Source organism: Anabrus simplex, chromosome 14 (assembly GCF_040414725.1).
Source record: "Anabrus simplex isolate iqAnaSimp1 chromosome 14, ASM4041472v1, whole genome shotgun sequence".
In the NCBI taxonomy this organism is placed as follows: Eukaryota; Metazoa; Arthropoda; class Insecta; order Orthoptera; family Tettigoniidae; genus Anabrus; species Anabrus simplex.
In genome coordinates, this window is record NC_090278.1 from 56,703,835 (window position 1) to 56,721,622 (window position 17,788).

The 17,788-nt window shown below is 40.4% G+C and overlaps 1 protein-coding gene across 1 annotated transcript in view; it reads left to right on the top strand.

Moving 5' to 3' along the window:
• LOC136885340 (uncharacterized) overlaps positions 1-17,788 on the top strand; it is a 152,107-nt gene that overhangs the window by 94,771 nt on the left and 39,548 nt on the right. The window contains exon 5 of the mRNA XM_068230281.1: positions 10,270-10,504. Coding sequence (XP_068086382.1) covers positions 10,270-10,504 — 235 coding nt within the window. The remainder of the gene's footprint in view (positions 1-10,269; positions 10,505-17,788) is intronic.

The following is a 17,788-nucleotide window of genomic DNA, read 5'->3' on the forward strand; positions in this document are numbered from 1 at the left end:
TACAGGTCCGGTACTACTACCACCACACTGTAGAGTGCGTTTAAGTTGCCCGTTGAGGGCCAAGTCAATGAATATTGAATTTTCACGACCGCATTGTAATCGAAACCGACTTTCAACCTATTAGGTCGTGTTACATACATTTAGTACGTGTTGAATACAGCCATTGCGACGTTAACCTTTGCATACTTTTCATGCTGACTGGAACCTGCCAACGCTCGCCCGATTCCATGAGACATATTTCCGTAACAATGAGACGGTGCTATTTACGGCCTGCTTGAAGTATTTTAGATCTCATGACAGTAGGTAGTTACGCCACTCCGGACATGCGGAAGAGACGCCTTTTGCAGTCAATCCTGTAGAAAAGGAATGCGACGTTCCTTTCTGCATTAACTTCCAGAAAGGTAGAGTACCTCTTCTTCCAACTGCTCCGAACCGAACGTCTCCATCTCCGCCAAAGTTGTCTTTAAAAACTTTGTGCATGTTTGGTCCGCGAGAGCTATTATATTTTGCCCAAGTCTGCTGGAAGGCCCGTGGCGAAGACTTATCCGTCACCTGGGACAGGCCACTTTTACAGCAATGTAGCTGGTTCATGAAGAATATTCATCAATGCAAAATGAAATACCATTTTACTGAAATACTGACTGTGAAGTTGTCACAAAAATCATGTAATCACAAAAAGAAGAATGGCTGTAGACTTTTGCACCTTTTGCTTGGCGTGATATGACAGTGTCGAATTTCTGCCCCTTGTTGTAGTATTGCCCCCTTTTTCCCGGGCTACTTAGCTGGAGAATGAGAGTCTCAGTTTCAGACTGTTCGTTTTCTGGCTATACAAGAATTTTTAAGGGCAGGATTAGCTTAAGGACTAGCAGCAATAAAAATAAACACTAAAATAAGGTTTCAACATTTATTAAAACTAGCACTCTTCACAAAAACTCAAATTTTAACAAAATCTTGTATTTTTTTTTTTGCTTCTTCTCAGACGGTTTCTTTGAAAATTCGGAATCTCTTCCCCAAAATCAACGAATATGAATATCTGTAATTATATGGACAAATATTAGCTTACATTGACTGAAATGAATTCATAATAAATGAAATTTAATGAGAAGGCCTTCTCTGATTAAATCACATATTTCAGTTTTCATGGTACAATATACGAACAAATGGATGGTGTTGCCATGGGATCGCCATTGGCACCAGTCATCGCTAATTTCTATATGCAAGATTTTGAAGAGCGTTGTCTTCAATCTTGCACGCTCAAGCCGTCCATCTGGTTGAGATTTGTCGATGACACATTTGTTATCTGGCCCCGTGGTGAACACGAATTATCTATATTTTTGGATCACTTGAACAGCATACATCCAAATATTAAATTTACCATGGAGACTGAACGTGGAGGATGTTTGCCGTTCTTGGATGTTTTGGTTTCTAAGAAATCAGATGGAACTTTAGGTCATTCGGTTTACCGTAAACCTACCCATACTAATAGATACCTTCATGGGTCCTCTCATCACCATCCTTGCCAAAAGCGTGCTATGCTTAACACTCTTATCAGCCGAGCAAGGGAAGTTTGTGAGGAGGATAAATTAAACGGTGAACTTGAGTTCCTATCCAGAACATTTCTGAGCAATGGCTATTCAGGGAAACAGATTGACGAAGTGCTACATCCTAAGCCAAAAGACAGATTGTCACGTGATTCTCGTCCTTTGAGTCTGGCCTTCTTGCCATACGTGCAATCTGTCATGGATAGGATTGGCAATATTCTCAGAAAACACAATATCAAGACTATTTTTAAGCCTAACATCACCATAGGCAATTGTTTGCGATCTGTCAAAGATCCTATTGGTTTAAACTGCACTGGAATATATATGATTCCTTGCTCCTGTGGATTGGTTTATGTCTTTGCCAGCCAGAGAAGTCTGCTGTGGCAGAACATGCCATACATAATGACCATCAAATAATTTTTGATGCTACTTTTGTCATTTGTAAAGAGAAACATTTTATTCCCAGAATCATTCGTGAGGCGATAGAAACTGCTAAACGCCCGAATAATTTTAACAAAGGTGACGGCTATATACTGAGTATATCATGGCTACCCTCCATAGTTAACTTGTCAACATCTTTCTCCGTGACTCTGAAGGCCCTGGAATGAACTACATTTCTAACAGGGTCTCTCTATCTTGAGTCTGTTTACTATGGAGAGACCGTAGCCATTTTGCTTTGTTGTTGCTCTGAAGATGATCCTGGTCGCAGGATTGAAACGCGTCAGCTGGTATTTATTTATTATTACACGACCTAATATCCCCAAATAATTATTATAATATTATTATTATTATTATTATTATTATTATTAACCGTGCGTGGTCACATATCCACATATGCTAAAGGTTGATAAAATTATCTGATGACTCTAACACGTTTGAGATCCGTCCCAAATCACAATATCGTCGAGGAAAATCTGACGTAAAGAAACATACTAATATCTGCCCCTCATGACTTTAAATAAATTAATATTTAATTTCAAATTAATTTATAATTATTGGAGAGGTCTGTTAGTTTTACACACTCCTGTACTACTGAATTGGGACAGTTGGAATATATTTCGAAGACATACACACTGCACTGACTATCTAATAGAGTCCAGTACACATTCACACACAATATCAAACTACCTTTCACCAAGGAAAGAAGAAATGAAATGTCTAACTACTGCAACACTAACAGAAATCTAAGCAAATGAATAAGGAAGGGTAATGTCTACATTTTAGGTACACAGATTTACAGATATAATTTTAATTAATATGGTACTTAAGTGAATGTTTAAGCTGGATTTTGACCAATGACCTGAGACATGGAACAGGTCACCCACCATCGAACTCCGTCCCCTTCATGTCCGAAGTTGCCTCACATTTTAGAACATCATAGCAGCTGCGAGGACGAACATGGAATAACAGTGGACTTCCTTTGGCTGGTGTGCTGGCATCTTGAAATTATCTCGAGCTCCACAGAGTCTTCCTCTTCTGTTCTCCCAGTATAGAATAAGCTGAAACTAAGAAACAAGTCTTAAAATGTGTACAGAACACACACGCAATGAAAAACGCTATGAATTAATACGTATCTTTTGCAATAGTCTTCTAAATTCGTAGATCAAATTTTTATAATAATCTGAACTGCCGAATAATCGAATCCAGGGAGGTCTGTTAATTTAGTGTCGGCAGATTTTCCAAGTAGCAGCAAGTCATAAGAAGCAGTCAGAATTTGATGCAGGCTAAGACGAGGATGAACACTAGAATGAGCAGTTCGTTTGGGAAACACCACATTACAATTGTCTTGAGACGAGGGTGTGTTGCCGTAATTGTCTCTGATTGGTCCATAGCTTTCACTTGAGCGGGTGTTATAATTTTATTGGATGTACAGTTAGGTGTAGGACGGCGTTTTCATTATCGATCGACTGGGTTTGGAATCTCCCCCGCCGGTCACGTGGCATACAGCTGGCTATCAGGCGTATAAAAAATTTCCAGCTCTCCCCTCTCAGCTTGGAAATTCCGGTTCCGAGCTGCTCGCCTCACGGTGATGCTGAACTGGGAAAATTTACAACCTGGCAGATGAAATAATAGTTTAACACACCGAGATATTAAAATATTCCTTCTTTTACCAATTTTGAAGGGTACATTATCAAAATCAATATCTTCCGTGATGATCTAAAGGTCTAGCCTGTCATATCTGGAATCTGTGTCACCCTTTTATTTGTCCGCTTATTTTCTCTTAAGAGTGCAGTAACCACACGCGGTTGAGCCTCTCACTGCTTTGCTTGTGATAAAATCATGCATTCGACTGTGCCATGTGAATTCAGCGCATACAGCATGAATTGGGAAGTGTAACTTCATGTTTCGATTTATTCCGGCCACGTGATCGTCTTTTCACATGTGCCTGTTATAAGCAGATCTGAACCTTTACCAAGAAATTTTTATTTCTCGCTCTTCTTTCCTAGAATACGTATAACCACTCTGCGGTTGGGAGACAGGTACAGGCGTGGATGCTATCCAGTGATGTTACCATTCCACTAAAGATAATCACTTTGACTGTAAACTTTTGTATAAAAGGAATCTCATTCCTTCATTACATAGCAGCAATATCCACTACAGTGCAATTCATCCTATCATCTCGAATTTTGGCTGAAGCCTTGATTTTCATACTCCTTCTAATTGTAGTTTTAAAAGGAACCCTTGCAAGATTATTCAAGGACATGATAGCTTGCATTTGGGTTCAAATTCAGGATATCACAACATTGAAATCAAACATTACTACCAATGCCATATCCTTTGTGGCCTTCTTGATGTCTATGAGAGCAGAAAAGCAAACGTCAGTGTAAAGGAAAGAGCTTGTTATATTTCAGCTTTTCGAGGATTTTATCAGGTTTGTGGCTTCCATGTTGCATTCTGCCTCTGTTAAAGACAGCAGTTGGAACGTAGACTGTTGTAATACATGGTAGAATGAATGTACTTCCTTGTAGAAACATATCGTCCTATATGTAGTTCGGCTCTTTTTGATTGCACAGGAAAGCTATGTAATTGGAGACAACCACACGTGATGTAATAGAATGCTACACTGATATGATAACAATGTAGAAATACAATATGCATGGTTGCTCGACAGTAAATAACATTCATAAAAGAACAGCCATGGTTCAACTGATCTTGTTTACTGTCGGGAAGCAACGTTCTCAACATTGTCAATATGTACAACATTGGCATTCTCTCAAATAGCTCAACAACAAGGGGTTTTTCAAAAATTATTAGTTGCCTGGCACAAAGTGCAGAGTGTTTGAAGCAGATCAAAACTCTAAAGCATATGCCATTCCTTATGGAGGAGAACAAGCGTATACGGATTTCATTAGATAAATGTGTGCCGGGTTAAAGGGCTTGTATTTCTCCTTTTGGGCTGGACCACTTCTTTTTGTGCATTCTCAAAATTATTCTTAATAAGAAAAGCGCACAAACATGCAGAGAGTTAATGTCATTGTTCTTTGCTATATTCCATTAGTGATTTAATGCTCTTGTGAGGGTTCGTGGAAACAGTTTCTCTGCATAGCTTGTGGTGGAAACCGTGCACCACGAGCCTAGTTATGGCACTTCGTAAATTCTTGATTGGTTCCGTCCAGTTCCGACTAGCATCGTATCTGTTGCGTAGAATTCGGGTCAGATCTCCGCTCTCTTGTTTTGTCTGTCCCAAAGCAGGTGCGACTCTTGTTTCCTCGCTGGCAGCTGTTGTCTTAACCTCAAGTCTTCTATGAAGAAGCACGTTTTTGCAAGTTAGTAGGTCAGTCTCGAAGGGGCGTATTTTGATATATCCAAAGTTCTCTTTAGGTATCTTGCTTTCACACACTCAGGGGTAGAGAGGTCTTTAGTTGTCAGGTTGTTCCACATGAGCTCAATGCCATAGGTCAGAATAGGCATTATCTTTGCATAGAAAAGTGTTAATGCAGTGTCTCGTGCTAGTCTTGTCAGATTTTTATGTCATAAATGGCTTTTATGGCGGCAGCTGTCCTCTCCTGTATGTGAAATTTGTAGGATGATCCCGATGGTTGTAGGGTGATGCCTAGGTACTTGAAGGAGTTTACGATCTTTAACACTTCCGCTCCGTAGTACATTTTGTCTTGTGCAGAGGTTCTTCCTCCCCTCCTGAAGATCATTTGCATTGTCTTGTTGGTATTCAGCTGGAGTTGGTTGCTTCCAACCCATTCCTGGAGCCGGTCTACAGTGTCTTACAGGGCCTCCCTGTCATGCGAGCCTAATACGATGTCGTCTGCGTAGAGGTACATTTTCACTGAGTCCTTTTGTAGGATGTCTGACGTCTGACATGACGATGTTGAATAGGGTTGGACTAATCATGTCTCCTTGTAAAACACCGTGGGTCTGTACTATGTTTTCTGAGGTCATCACGCCATCTTTGATTATGATTTTGTTGTAGGTGAGCAGGATTTTGAAGCAGCTGTTGTTGGGTTATCCTTTACTGTCATACATTCAAGTTTCTTCATGAGTATTTGTCTGTTCAGCAGGTCAAAGGCTTTTGTGAAATCAACGGACTGTGTAGATTTTTCTCGACGGGTGTCTTAGTGCATCATGTGTATCTTCTAGGAGGTTAGCACCTGCGTAAAGGGTTGCTCTTCCCTTCCTGAATCCGATCTGTGTTTCCGGCATTAAAGCGTCTGAACGTGAGTAGAGTCTGTTCGTCAGAATTTTGGAGAATATCTTGAAGATGATGTTCTCAAGTGCAATCCCTCTGTATGCGTTGAGGTCCTCTATGTCACCTTTGCCCTGGTATAACAAGATGATATTCAACTACCTCAAATCCTCTGGTATTTTTCCTGATGTAAGGCATTTGTACATCGTCCACAGCTGGGCGAGTTGTTCAAGAGTTTCTATGAGGTTTTCGTTGAATACCTCATCTAGTCCAGCTGCTTTTCCTTTTTAGATTTTAGGATGGCTTGTGTTACTTCGTCGTCGGTTATTGGTCCAGATTCTATGGTGTATGACTCTTCAGTTTCGTATGTTTGTTCTAAGTTGTTCTTGTTGTAAAGCTGAATGAAGTGCTGTTCCCAAACATTCATCGGGATTCCTGCCACTCCTGCTCTGATTTCCTTCTTGATCGCTATAAAGGGGTCCTTTAGGGCTTCTTCTGCTTGTCTTTGTGCATCTGCTTCCGTGTGATTTGATGTTTTGAGCAGGTTTAGCTTCCTGTATGAGTCCAGTGCATATTGGAGCAGTCCTTCTTCTAATAGGCTTGGAACATTTCCTAGGAGTTCCTTTCTCTCTTCTAATGCATCATTGTTCAGTTTCCTTGAGATCTTCTGTGTATGGGAGGTTTTCGGCAATGTGGCCGCTCCGTATATGGCAAATATGGTGCAGACTGGTAGAGGTTTTTTCAATTGGGCGACTGTTGATGGTTCCAGCACTTCACGTGATTTTATTTTAATGTGTTTTCCTCTGTAGATCACCAGGTCTATTTTACTGGATCCGTTAGGCGCAAGGTATGTCAATTCTTCCTTTTTATTGACCATTGTGAACCCTTCTTCCTGTAGTAATTCCAAAACCAGAGCTGTTTCTTGGTCAGGCTTGTCCAGTCTGCAGTTTAGGTCTCCTCCCAGAATCACATTTTCTTCTTGCTGTGTCATCGAGATTGCATTAATTATCTGTTCTACTGTATCGTCGAATGTTTGCGCTGGACTTGTGTACAATCCTATGATTAGTTAATAGTAATACTGTTATTTGCTTTACGTCCCACTAACTACTCTTTTACGGTTTTCGGAGGCGCCGAGGTGCCGGAATTTAGTCCTGCTGGAGTTCTTTTACGTGCCAGTAAATATACTGACACGAGGCTGACATATTTGAGCACCTTCAAATACCACCGGACTGTGCCAGGATCAAACCTGCCAAGTTGGGGTCAGAAGGCCAACGCCTCAACCGTCTGAGCCACTCAGCCTGGCCTATGATTAGTTATTCTGTCAGCTTTTATGATGACTGTTTTCTTCTGTGTGTTTTGCTTTGAGTTTTCCTATGGTGGTGTTATACATGACGGTTACGCCTCCTTCTAGTGTACTGCATTCTTTTGTTTTTGCCGGTGCATGTGTACTGTAGAAGAGGGGTTTGTCGATGGGCTCTGAGAGGAAAAATTCAGTGTCTATTACTGTGTCGAAATTGTTCCAAAAATAGGTAGGGGCTGCTGCTTTTGGATTCTTTAGGCCTTCTACGTTCAATTGGAGTAGTTTTGGTATGTTTTTGTCTGGTTCGTTTGCGTTGGGGTCTTTCTAGTCAAGTCACGCTCCTGTGGACCGACGAAAACGGAAATGTCTGACCGTAACTCCTCTTGGCCAGAAGTTTGTGTCGGTCGCATTTTTCAATCTTCTATTGGTATTCCTACATGAAAGGCCTTTAAATGGCCAACTCTTGACAGCTCCACACACTCTTTAATTTCGGTAATGCCTTGTTTTTGTAAATGCCTTTCAATTATTTCTTTTGTGGCTTCACGGTGTAGTTTCCCAATGCACAGCCATGCATATCGAGGGCCTGCTTGAAGTTCTCCTATTGGTTCCTGTATTCCTGGGGTTCTCCAGGTTTTTATGGGCTTCTGGCAGCACCTGCGTATGTCCCGTTTCTGCTTTCTGGCTCGGGTACTTGCTCTGGGCGAGATGCTGATCTTTCGTTGTCACTGTTTCTTGTGATTCTTCCTGTTGTGGTGTTTCAGAAGTTTGCATCTGTTGGGACACTGGGTGAGCCTGCCTCTTATTGGATTCCTTGAAATGAAATGTCGTATGGCTTTTAGTGTCGGTATATCCCAGGACGGGTTCGGTTTGTCAGGTGCAGGTCTTTATATTTGACGCCCATAGGCGACCTGCGCGTCGTGATGATGAAATGATGATGAAGACAACACATACACCCAGCCCCCGTGCCATTGGAATTAACCAATTAAGGTTAAAATCCCCGACCCGGCCGGGAATCGAACCCGGGACCCTCTGAATCGAAGGCCAGTACACTGACCGTTCAGCCAATTTATCCCTATCGACCTTTCTTCGAGTTGGAGCGGCTTCTCGACTGTTTTTGTCATCGTGATAGTCAATTCGTTTGTCAGAAAGTTGATGATATTTTCCACTTTCTCATTTAGTTCCTTCAGGTCATTTGTTTCTTTCGGCTTTAAAATTTTTGGTTTGCATGAGTCGCAGAGCCAAGTGAGTTTACATTTGCATCTCTTAATTATATCGAATTCTCCGTTTGTAAGTTTCGACCAGGTTTTGTGGTACCATGAGCTACATGGACCCTCGCATTCAATTGCATCGCAATCCTTATCAATGACTATTTTGCATGTTCCACACAATTTTCCTTTCCCTGATGAAGGGTTATTTGGTGATGTCGAATTACTGTTGACAGCCATGTTGTCTGTGTTCACTCCTGTTTTCTCTATGGGAGCCATCTTGCCATTTCTCTCGTATGTAAGACACTGCAGATGTCATTTCCGGAAATAACTACGAACTTACAGAATTATTAGACTTATAAAATGGTCCTAATCGGAGATTAGAATGAAGACATTTTGAACAAATTGAACACAATATAAGTTAATAATTAATTAATAAATTATTAGACCACTGAACATTTTCCCATTTAGAACTGTATGTTCCCAAACTGAGTAATGGCTCGCTGTTATTTCTTTTTGGTTTGATAACTTGAAAAGAAGACAGTTTATTCCTTGATATTAAGTATGCTGTTATTCACCAGCGGGTATTCTCAATGCTGTTATTCTCTTTGGTTGGCTACCTTCTTGAAACTTCAATAATATGCAAAACATCGTCAGGTCAATAGTTTCTTATCAGAATTGAGTATTAATAACTTATCGCACATATGAGTATGTTTATACACTTCACAATTATGCAACTGCACCTCACTCAGGTATATATAAACGCTGTGGTATTCAGTTTGCACACCTATAATATATGTATTATCGGCACACTTTAGAAATCAAAATGACGTCTATGAGCTCGTACTTTCCAACAGAAGTTTCTTGGAAAATTCTAAATTCCCATGGAGGGAATTAGATATTTTTCACCAATAGAGCATGTCAAAAATGTCAAAAACATCTCAGATGTAAGGCTTTTCAGGCAGTTGCTCTATTGACCAGCGTTTTGTCTTAGGTCTGACAATAGACTCATCAGAGTGGGATGTGTCAGACCCTACCGATTGACGCTGGGTGTATGCAGGTGAACTTATCAGAAGCCTCTATATAAAAGGCAATTGCTAGGTGGGCAATAATTTCATTGTGGAGATTTATCTCCTGTATGTAGTTATCAGACTGTGCGTCTTATATAGGCTTATGATAAGTTCACCTGCATACACCCAGCGTCAGTGCGTAGGGTCTGACACATCCCACTCTGATGAGTCTAGTGTCAGATCTAGGATGAAACGCTGGTTAATAGAGCAAACACTTGAAAAGCCTTACATCTGATATGTTTTTGACACTGAAGTTTCTTGAGCGTGATATGCCGATTCGACAGAAAAGATGCAACACATCCTCGTAACAGGTGGGAGCTGTTGAAATTTAACACTACACTGTGCATTTGACCTCAGATTATGTTCACCCTCAGGAATGTGATGTTAATGAGTATCAACCATTTTGTTTTGGATATCAGTGAGTGGAATGTTCAGTAGCAATTCCTTTGTGTCCGATTTGTAGCTTAGTTGCCTGTTAAACCATTGGTCACATCTTATTAATTTGCCACTGTAGATCGAGACCCGAGGTGAGCGATGTAGATCATCAGCCTCCAGGTATCAGGACACCAAACCGTTGCAGTGTCTGTGGTAAGCTGGTCGCTTGTAAAAGTAAACTGACGATGCACATGAGAACACACACGGGTGAGAAGCCGTACTGTTGCAATGTCTGTGGAAAATCCTTCAGCCAGAGTGTCGGTTTAGCACGTCACATGCCGACTCACACAGGCGAGAAGCCGCACTCTTGCAACGTCTGTGGAAAAAGTTACGGCCGGGGAGACATTCTTGCAGAACACATGCGTACTCACACTGGTGAAAGGCCACACTGTTGCGAAACCTGTGGCAAGTCCTTCCGGCAGAGAATCCACTTACAAAATCATACGCGGGTTCACATGAGAGAGAAGCAATTCTGTTGCAGTGTCTGTGATAAGCGTTTCACCGAAAATAGTTCACTCACGACTCATATGCGAACTCACACAGGCGAAAAGCCATTCAAATGCCATGACTGCGGCAAATCCTTTAGGCAGCGTATCACCTTAAAACTTCATTTGCGTACTCACACAGCCTTTGAGCATTATTCCTGCAGTGTCTGTAGCAAATCCTTCAAGTGCAAAGTCAGTGTGAGAGATCACATGCTTATTCATACAGGTCAGGAGCCATTGCCGTGTAACGTCTGTAAGAAGTCGTTCAGCACGAGTTTTAAGTTAAAACGTCACATGCGTATTCACACAGATGAAAACACATACTGTTGCAGTGTTTGTGGTCGTCTCTTTACACGTTTAAATACATTCTCGAGACACATTCGAGCTCATACAGGTGACAAACCCCACCTCTGCAGTATCTGTGGTAATCGTTTTATTGATGCAAGTTCACTTCGTAACCACATGCAGACTCACACTAGTAATAAGCCATACACTTGCAATGACTGTGGCAAATCCTTTCGCACGAAACCTCACATAACTGTACATATCATGACTCACACAGGCGAAAGGCCGCATTGTTGTAGTGTCTGCAAAAAGCTCTTCATAGATAGAAATAAACTCACGAAACACATGCTTTTTCACAGAGGTGTGAGACCTTTCTGTTGCAATGTCTGTGGCGCATTCTTCAGCACGAAGTCCAACCTGGCAAGTCATATGCGCATGCACACAGGTTCGAAGCCTCATTGTTGCAATGTGTGTGGCAAATCATTCGGGTGGAGAGCCAACCTAAGAAAACATAAGTTGACTCACAAAGGCGCACACTAATACAACTTTTGTGGCAAATACTTCAATTAATGTAGTGGAACTATCTATCGCGAAACATGGACGTCTCAGACGGGCATCAAGCCGAACTGAAGCATTGTCTGTGGCAAATCCTTCTGCCAGAAGGCCTACCTAGTACAAAACATGCAGACTGACATGGGCGAGTAGCCACACCACAGCAGTAGCTGTAGTAATTACTACTATGGGGAAATTGGCCTCTAGAAACGCACACAGTCGCATACGGACGAGAAGCCATATTGTTTAAATGTGTTGCAAATCTTCAGCAAGAAATTAAATCTAACCTTATCCATCCGAACGCGCACAGTTGCTCAATACTGCGATACCGGGAATCAGGTGAATTTAACTTGCACATGTGGACTACACTGGAGTGAAGCCGCACTTCTCTGTGCTTTGTAGCAAATAGCTCGCAGCATCACCTCGCTTTTGGTGCACACGGGCAATTGGGCGTACGTCCATGACGTCACAACTGGATGAATCCGCACGTGATGTAATAGTAATATACCTGTGTTTAGGTTCCACTAAGTACTTCAAGTAGTTAGTAGTTCAACAACACCTTCTCCAATTCTGGAGATGTAGCCAGGCATATGCGATTGCACACAGTAGAGAAGTAATAATTTCTTCAGCCAGAACAGCATGTTCTCGGAACACCATGATGTACACCGGAGAGCGATCTGCCCCTTTGTGCCATTTTCTCTGAGATAGAATCGTCAGGTAACATAATGCTGGGTCCGTGTGCTAAAAGGATCAAAGGATTTTTCATGAAATATCTCCTCACCAGTCTCACATATATGACACCTGCTTTTTCTCAGCCATAGATGACCGTTTTTCTATTTTCGCACTTCAGTAGAAGTGTGCTCAATAACATTCATTAAAGAGCCGTGCTGATGTGACGATAAGAAGTAATCCGGATGAAAAGAGAAGAATCATATAACAAAGACAAGTGGTAATTGACTAGAAGCACAGTAGGAGGATATTCAAACGTTTGAACAAACAATTGAAGGAAATAAATAAGTGCCGAATAAAGTTATAATAAGGTGAGAAATTGCTGCTGATGAGTGAGGACACCTGTGCTTCCCCTTCTTGTCACAAGTGTGTTACTTTCATACTGAGTGCACCAGTAGCTCAAAACTGTACCTGCGCCCTCAGCTCTTGTACGATAATACTGTGTGTGTCAAACTCTTCTGAGTGCAAATTGGAAATTCAACTTCAGTGCCCGTAGCTGTTCTTGAAGATCACGTAGTTCTCGAGGAGGCGACCGAAGTAAAGACTCATTGATCGACAGATGCAGTGTATTCACGCTTACCTTTCTCCATTTTGTTTATCTGGTGGCAGAGAATTGGTCACTCAATTTTCTCTAATGAAACACATAAGTTACTAAAAATCGCTTATATCTCAAAGTTGCTAGTATTGAAGGGATGTAGTACGTACTGATCCATTTTCTTCATGTTAAAATATTATTCGCCATTTCTAGGTCTTTAGCATGAATTGTTAACTCTTGTGTGTCAGGGGGTGTTAATGGCTCTTCGTCACTTCCAGACATGACTATCGGGTATCAAGCAAGGCCTACTTACGTAAATCAAAAGCTTACATAATCAGACTGTTTATTCAATGCTTATTCAAGCAAAAACAATTAAATATGGTGGCCGGTGTGTTTACGAATACGGCCATGACATTAATATAATGCTGCGGCTGGACGGTTTCAGGAGGAAATTAATATCCACCACAAAGGAAAGCCTGATGAAGCGACTTTGTGGTTAACTAGAAAACAACAATATGAGATTAAATCTGCTTGGCTCCATAGACAACTGTGCGTTATGCTTCCGATATCTCGGACGTCTAAATATCAGCAAGTGACCTCCAGAGGTTTTTAATTAAGGCTGTCCACTAACTGGTAATCAGTGTAGCATGAGTTACCTCGGCCCTCAATTGAATCTGAGTAACCTCCAATTCACATCGCTGAGCTATAATTATTTATAATAATTTTTAGATGAGAACAGTTACTTGTAACTATAATTATCATCTAAAAAGTTAATGTTTAAGATTAAAGAAACGTGCCTGATGACCCAGTTGATCCTTCAAGCTAATTGAATGTGCCTGATGACCAAATTGACCCTCCAAAGCAAGGAGACTTTAAGTGCCAGTGAATTAATAGGGAAAATTACACATCATAAAATAGTATTTATATTGAATTATGTTATTTCACAAATTAAAACAACAGGTTGAAGTCTGATTGGTATACATTCATGGAAACCTATAAAAGGAAATCCACCAGGCGAGTTGGCCGTGCGCGTAGAGGCGCGCGGCTGTGAGCTTGCATCCGGGAGATAGTAGGTTCGAATCCCACTATCGGCAGCCCTGAAGATGGTTTTCCATGGTTTCCCATTTTCACACCAGGCAAATGCCGGGGCTGTACCTTAATTAAGGCCACGGCCGCTTCCTTCCAACTCCTAGGTCTTTCCTATCCCATCGTCGCCATAAGACCTATCTGTGTCGGTGCGACGTAAAGCCCCTAGCAAAAAAAAAAAGGAAATCCTGTGCTACTACAATTTGACCCATTCTATCATTTGTTATAATGTTCAAACAAACCCCAAAATAAATTCGACTCATGGGTAACCCTTAAATATTATTGGTCACGGAGTTCAACTACATGCACTTATATAGTCCGACTAAAACATAAACATGCACAATATTACAACACCTTTATGAACAACATGGCCATAAATCATGGGCATCTTGTGGTCTAATGGCAGAGTGCTACTACATCTTATGGAATACCATGTGGTACCGACTCTGTGTGTCAAACTAGTATACTCACCTCTCATCTAGTAGTAGTTGTTTAGGTAAATCATTCATCATTTCACAGTCCTAGCATGGCCGAGCAGTCCCAGATATCCCTTTCATGCTCTTCAGCCACTATCTTACATTTCCATCAAGAACCCTTAACTCCTAGCTGCTCTATGAACAAATCAAGGAATGGAAAGCCTAAATATCTGAGGACATCCTTCTGAAAGCAAATTAATTATTTAAATGCTCAGTGGGAATACGAATTACGACTGTGTTATTGAAGCATCCAAAATGGAAATCAAAGTCAAGTGTTCGGAACTGTTACTGAGAATCCACTCTATCATTTGCCTATGCAATAGAATGGAAATACAAATAACTTCCCTTTACTTTAATATCGATAATGTTGTAACACGCCCTTCTATTCCAGAACAGGGTCCGCCTTATATAAATGTGAACACCTGTTATCTCGTCAAACATGTTTATACCTGCTACTCTCCACTGCCTTACAACTGAGCAAAGAAATCTTGCAACGGACGTCCTTTTACTACAGCACAGATCTATGTTCAAATCCTTGTATTTTTAGACAACTTATCGGTCAACATTATTACCATCACGAATCTATTCGAGTCTAATGGGATCCGTGGAATATGATATGCCTTTCACTGGCATTAATGGAGTTATTTGTTGAAAAATGATCCCTCTGGATATAGGATCCTATTCAATGTTCGAACCATGGGCCTTACCATATTTCAAAACATTCCGTCCTGACGATTTTCCTTCGTACATTTTTACAAAGGACTCTGGACATTATCTACACTATTACCTCTGAATATCTACTAGGAACATGACTCACTGAATCGCATGGTTTCATTACTACTTGGACAAATAAAACATCTGCCAGTGACAGTTATGGACAGTTACGAAGATTCTCACTTCACTTGGAAATACAATACTCCATGTACATATGACACGGACTTCAACATCGACCCCTTACGCTATGCAGGCGGACTAAACCTCATTATACCAAACCCCGTCCCATCACCTGACAAGTTTATCACAGACTGACCTTTCACAGAACAAATCATGCCACACAGATAGTAACTATTACTCATTCCATTATTTATTATTATTATTTCAAATTGCTGTGCCCAACTTAGGAGCACGATTATTCTTACTTTGCAGATGAGTGTGCTGTCTTCTCTTCCCAGATTCTCTTCTTACCTCGCTGTGTATTTCATCCGTTCTTCCGTCTATGCAGTGGTGTTGTCATCTTGGGTTTTTGGCAAAATCATGTTTGTTCCTCAACATTTTAAAGCTAGGCGTGTCCCATATAATTTAATCTGGTATGCTGATTTGTTGAATGTCTTTTTCAATTTCGATTATCCAATTATTCTTGACTTTTGGTGAGGCGGCATAACTAAATATCTTTTTAGGGAGTCTTTCATCATCCATTCTTTGAATATGGCCAGCAAATTTCAATCGCCTTTTTCCAGTTGTATGTGACATTTTATCTGTATGTTGGTATAATTCCGGAGGCCTCTTATTCATCCACACTCCTTCTATGCATACTTGGTTATTAAAGATTTCCCTCAGGACTTCTCTTTCGTATTTTCCTAAAATTTTAGACAGTGGCCTTTCTCCAATATCAATGTTTCTGACTCGTGTAATGCTTCAGGCTTAATTACGGGGTTATAATGTTTTAATTTAGCGTTGTGGGATATTGAGTTCATGTTGTACCTTTTCCATATGATTCTATGGCCTTCTTGTAATATAGATATTCTCTCTCTCTGTTTGCTTTATGATTTAATGCAGATGGTTGGATGATTTCGCCAAGTATTTGAAATTATTTACCAGAGCAGTTTTGCCAAACTGATTTATCACATTTTATTTGTGTAAGTATCGAGCAGATCCTTTGATGTATTTGGTTTCCTATGTGAGATTTGGATTCGTTTTAGATGCAATTGCTTGAAGTTTCTCCAGGGACTGAATTCATTCATGCTTATTGTTGGATAGAAAAACTGGACCATCTGCAAAGGAAAACCATTAGATATTATTTTTACATTAACTAGCTTGCCAGAAAATGTCTTGAGGCAAACTGTAACGCTATATACCTTAGTTGTATTGCTGAGATAGATTAAAATAGAACTTTCTGCCATCTTCAACTTACTAGTGTGACGGAATCAATTATTATTCTTGTTATTAGTATGAGATAAATATTGTAAATATTAATTATTTTTAGTAATGTAGCCATAGACCATATAAATTAGTAAACAAGTAAATAAATGCATATTTTATAATCATTGACATTTAAAAATTATACGTTGACCAAAACTTCCCAATTTTCATACACAACTGATTCTACGTCTGTGGACATGAAATCTCCAAAATAAACGTACTTAAAATTTCCCTCAATTTCACTGCTCTACTGCAAACATGTTTCTCATTATGTAGGAACAAATTCGATGATAAGTGCACTAAATTTAACGTCCCAACCTGAAGAAAATTATGACAAAATTTCTGTTATAACATAGTGACACTTCCAACACATGCAAGCATCGCAAATTTTGCCTCATGTCTTCCCAGCACAAAAATTTATAGTTGAAACTATGACAAACTTCCACTAAAATAAAACAAGGTCAAATTAGCCCTACACATAGCAAAAATACACCGGATTACTTATTGAAGTTACTGGAATACACAGATTTTATTTAAAATCATATCGGAATTTCTTCTCATCGTCGTCCTCTGTATATAAGGGTTTACTGGTTTATTTTACGCAAGTTTGCATAATAATATTTTGCTTTTTGATTATTTTATTTCTGTTATTGACTTAATTCTAATAATCTGAAAGAGAACACAAAATTATACACTGGCAGTTTTCCCCACATGCTAAAAATATGCATTCAAGAAACTTGCCGAGACTATAATCTTCACCGTCCAAAAAGCAAGGGCATGCGCTTAGTGGGTGAACACCCTCAGTGCTATCCAATATCCAGATTCTTTCCCGTGATGACGTTGAAACTCTCACAGTAGAGATTAATTAATAAGCCACCAGGTTCTGTGTTCAGGTTTGTGGGGCATTCCAGCATCAATATGTGAAGTTGGTGATTGGTGATTTCAACAGACGTAATACAACATGGGCTACCCAGGTACCGACAAAAGCGCAGAGGCTGAGGTAGAATGGGGAGATTCGTGTGATCCAATTCTACTGCATGATAACAAACGTCCAGCAACTTTCAACAATGCGAGATGGAAGCATGGATTTAATCAAGATATTAACTTACAGCATCTGAGACATGGCTCTGTTATCACCGAAATCAGTGGGGCAAGCAATCCCTCATCATCCTCTTGTATGCCAGATATATGCTGTAATCTGACCACGGACAGTTCCTCTTCATACATATATCTTCATTACAGACTGTTAAGCATTTCAGCGTTCAGTGTGCGACCCTCTGTGAATCTACTAAACGCCATCACAATCCTCTA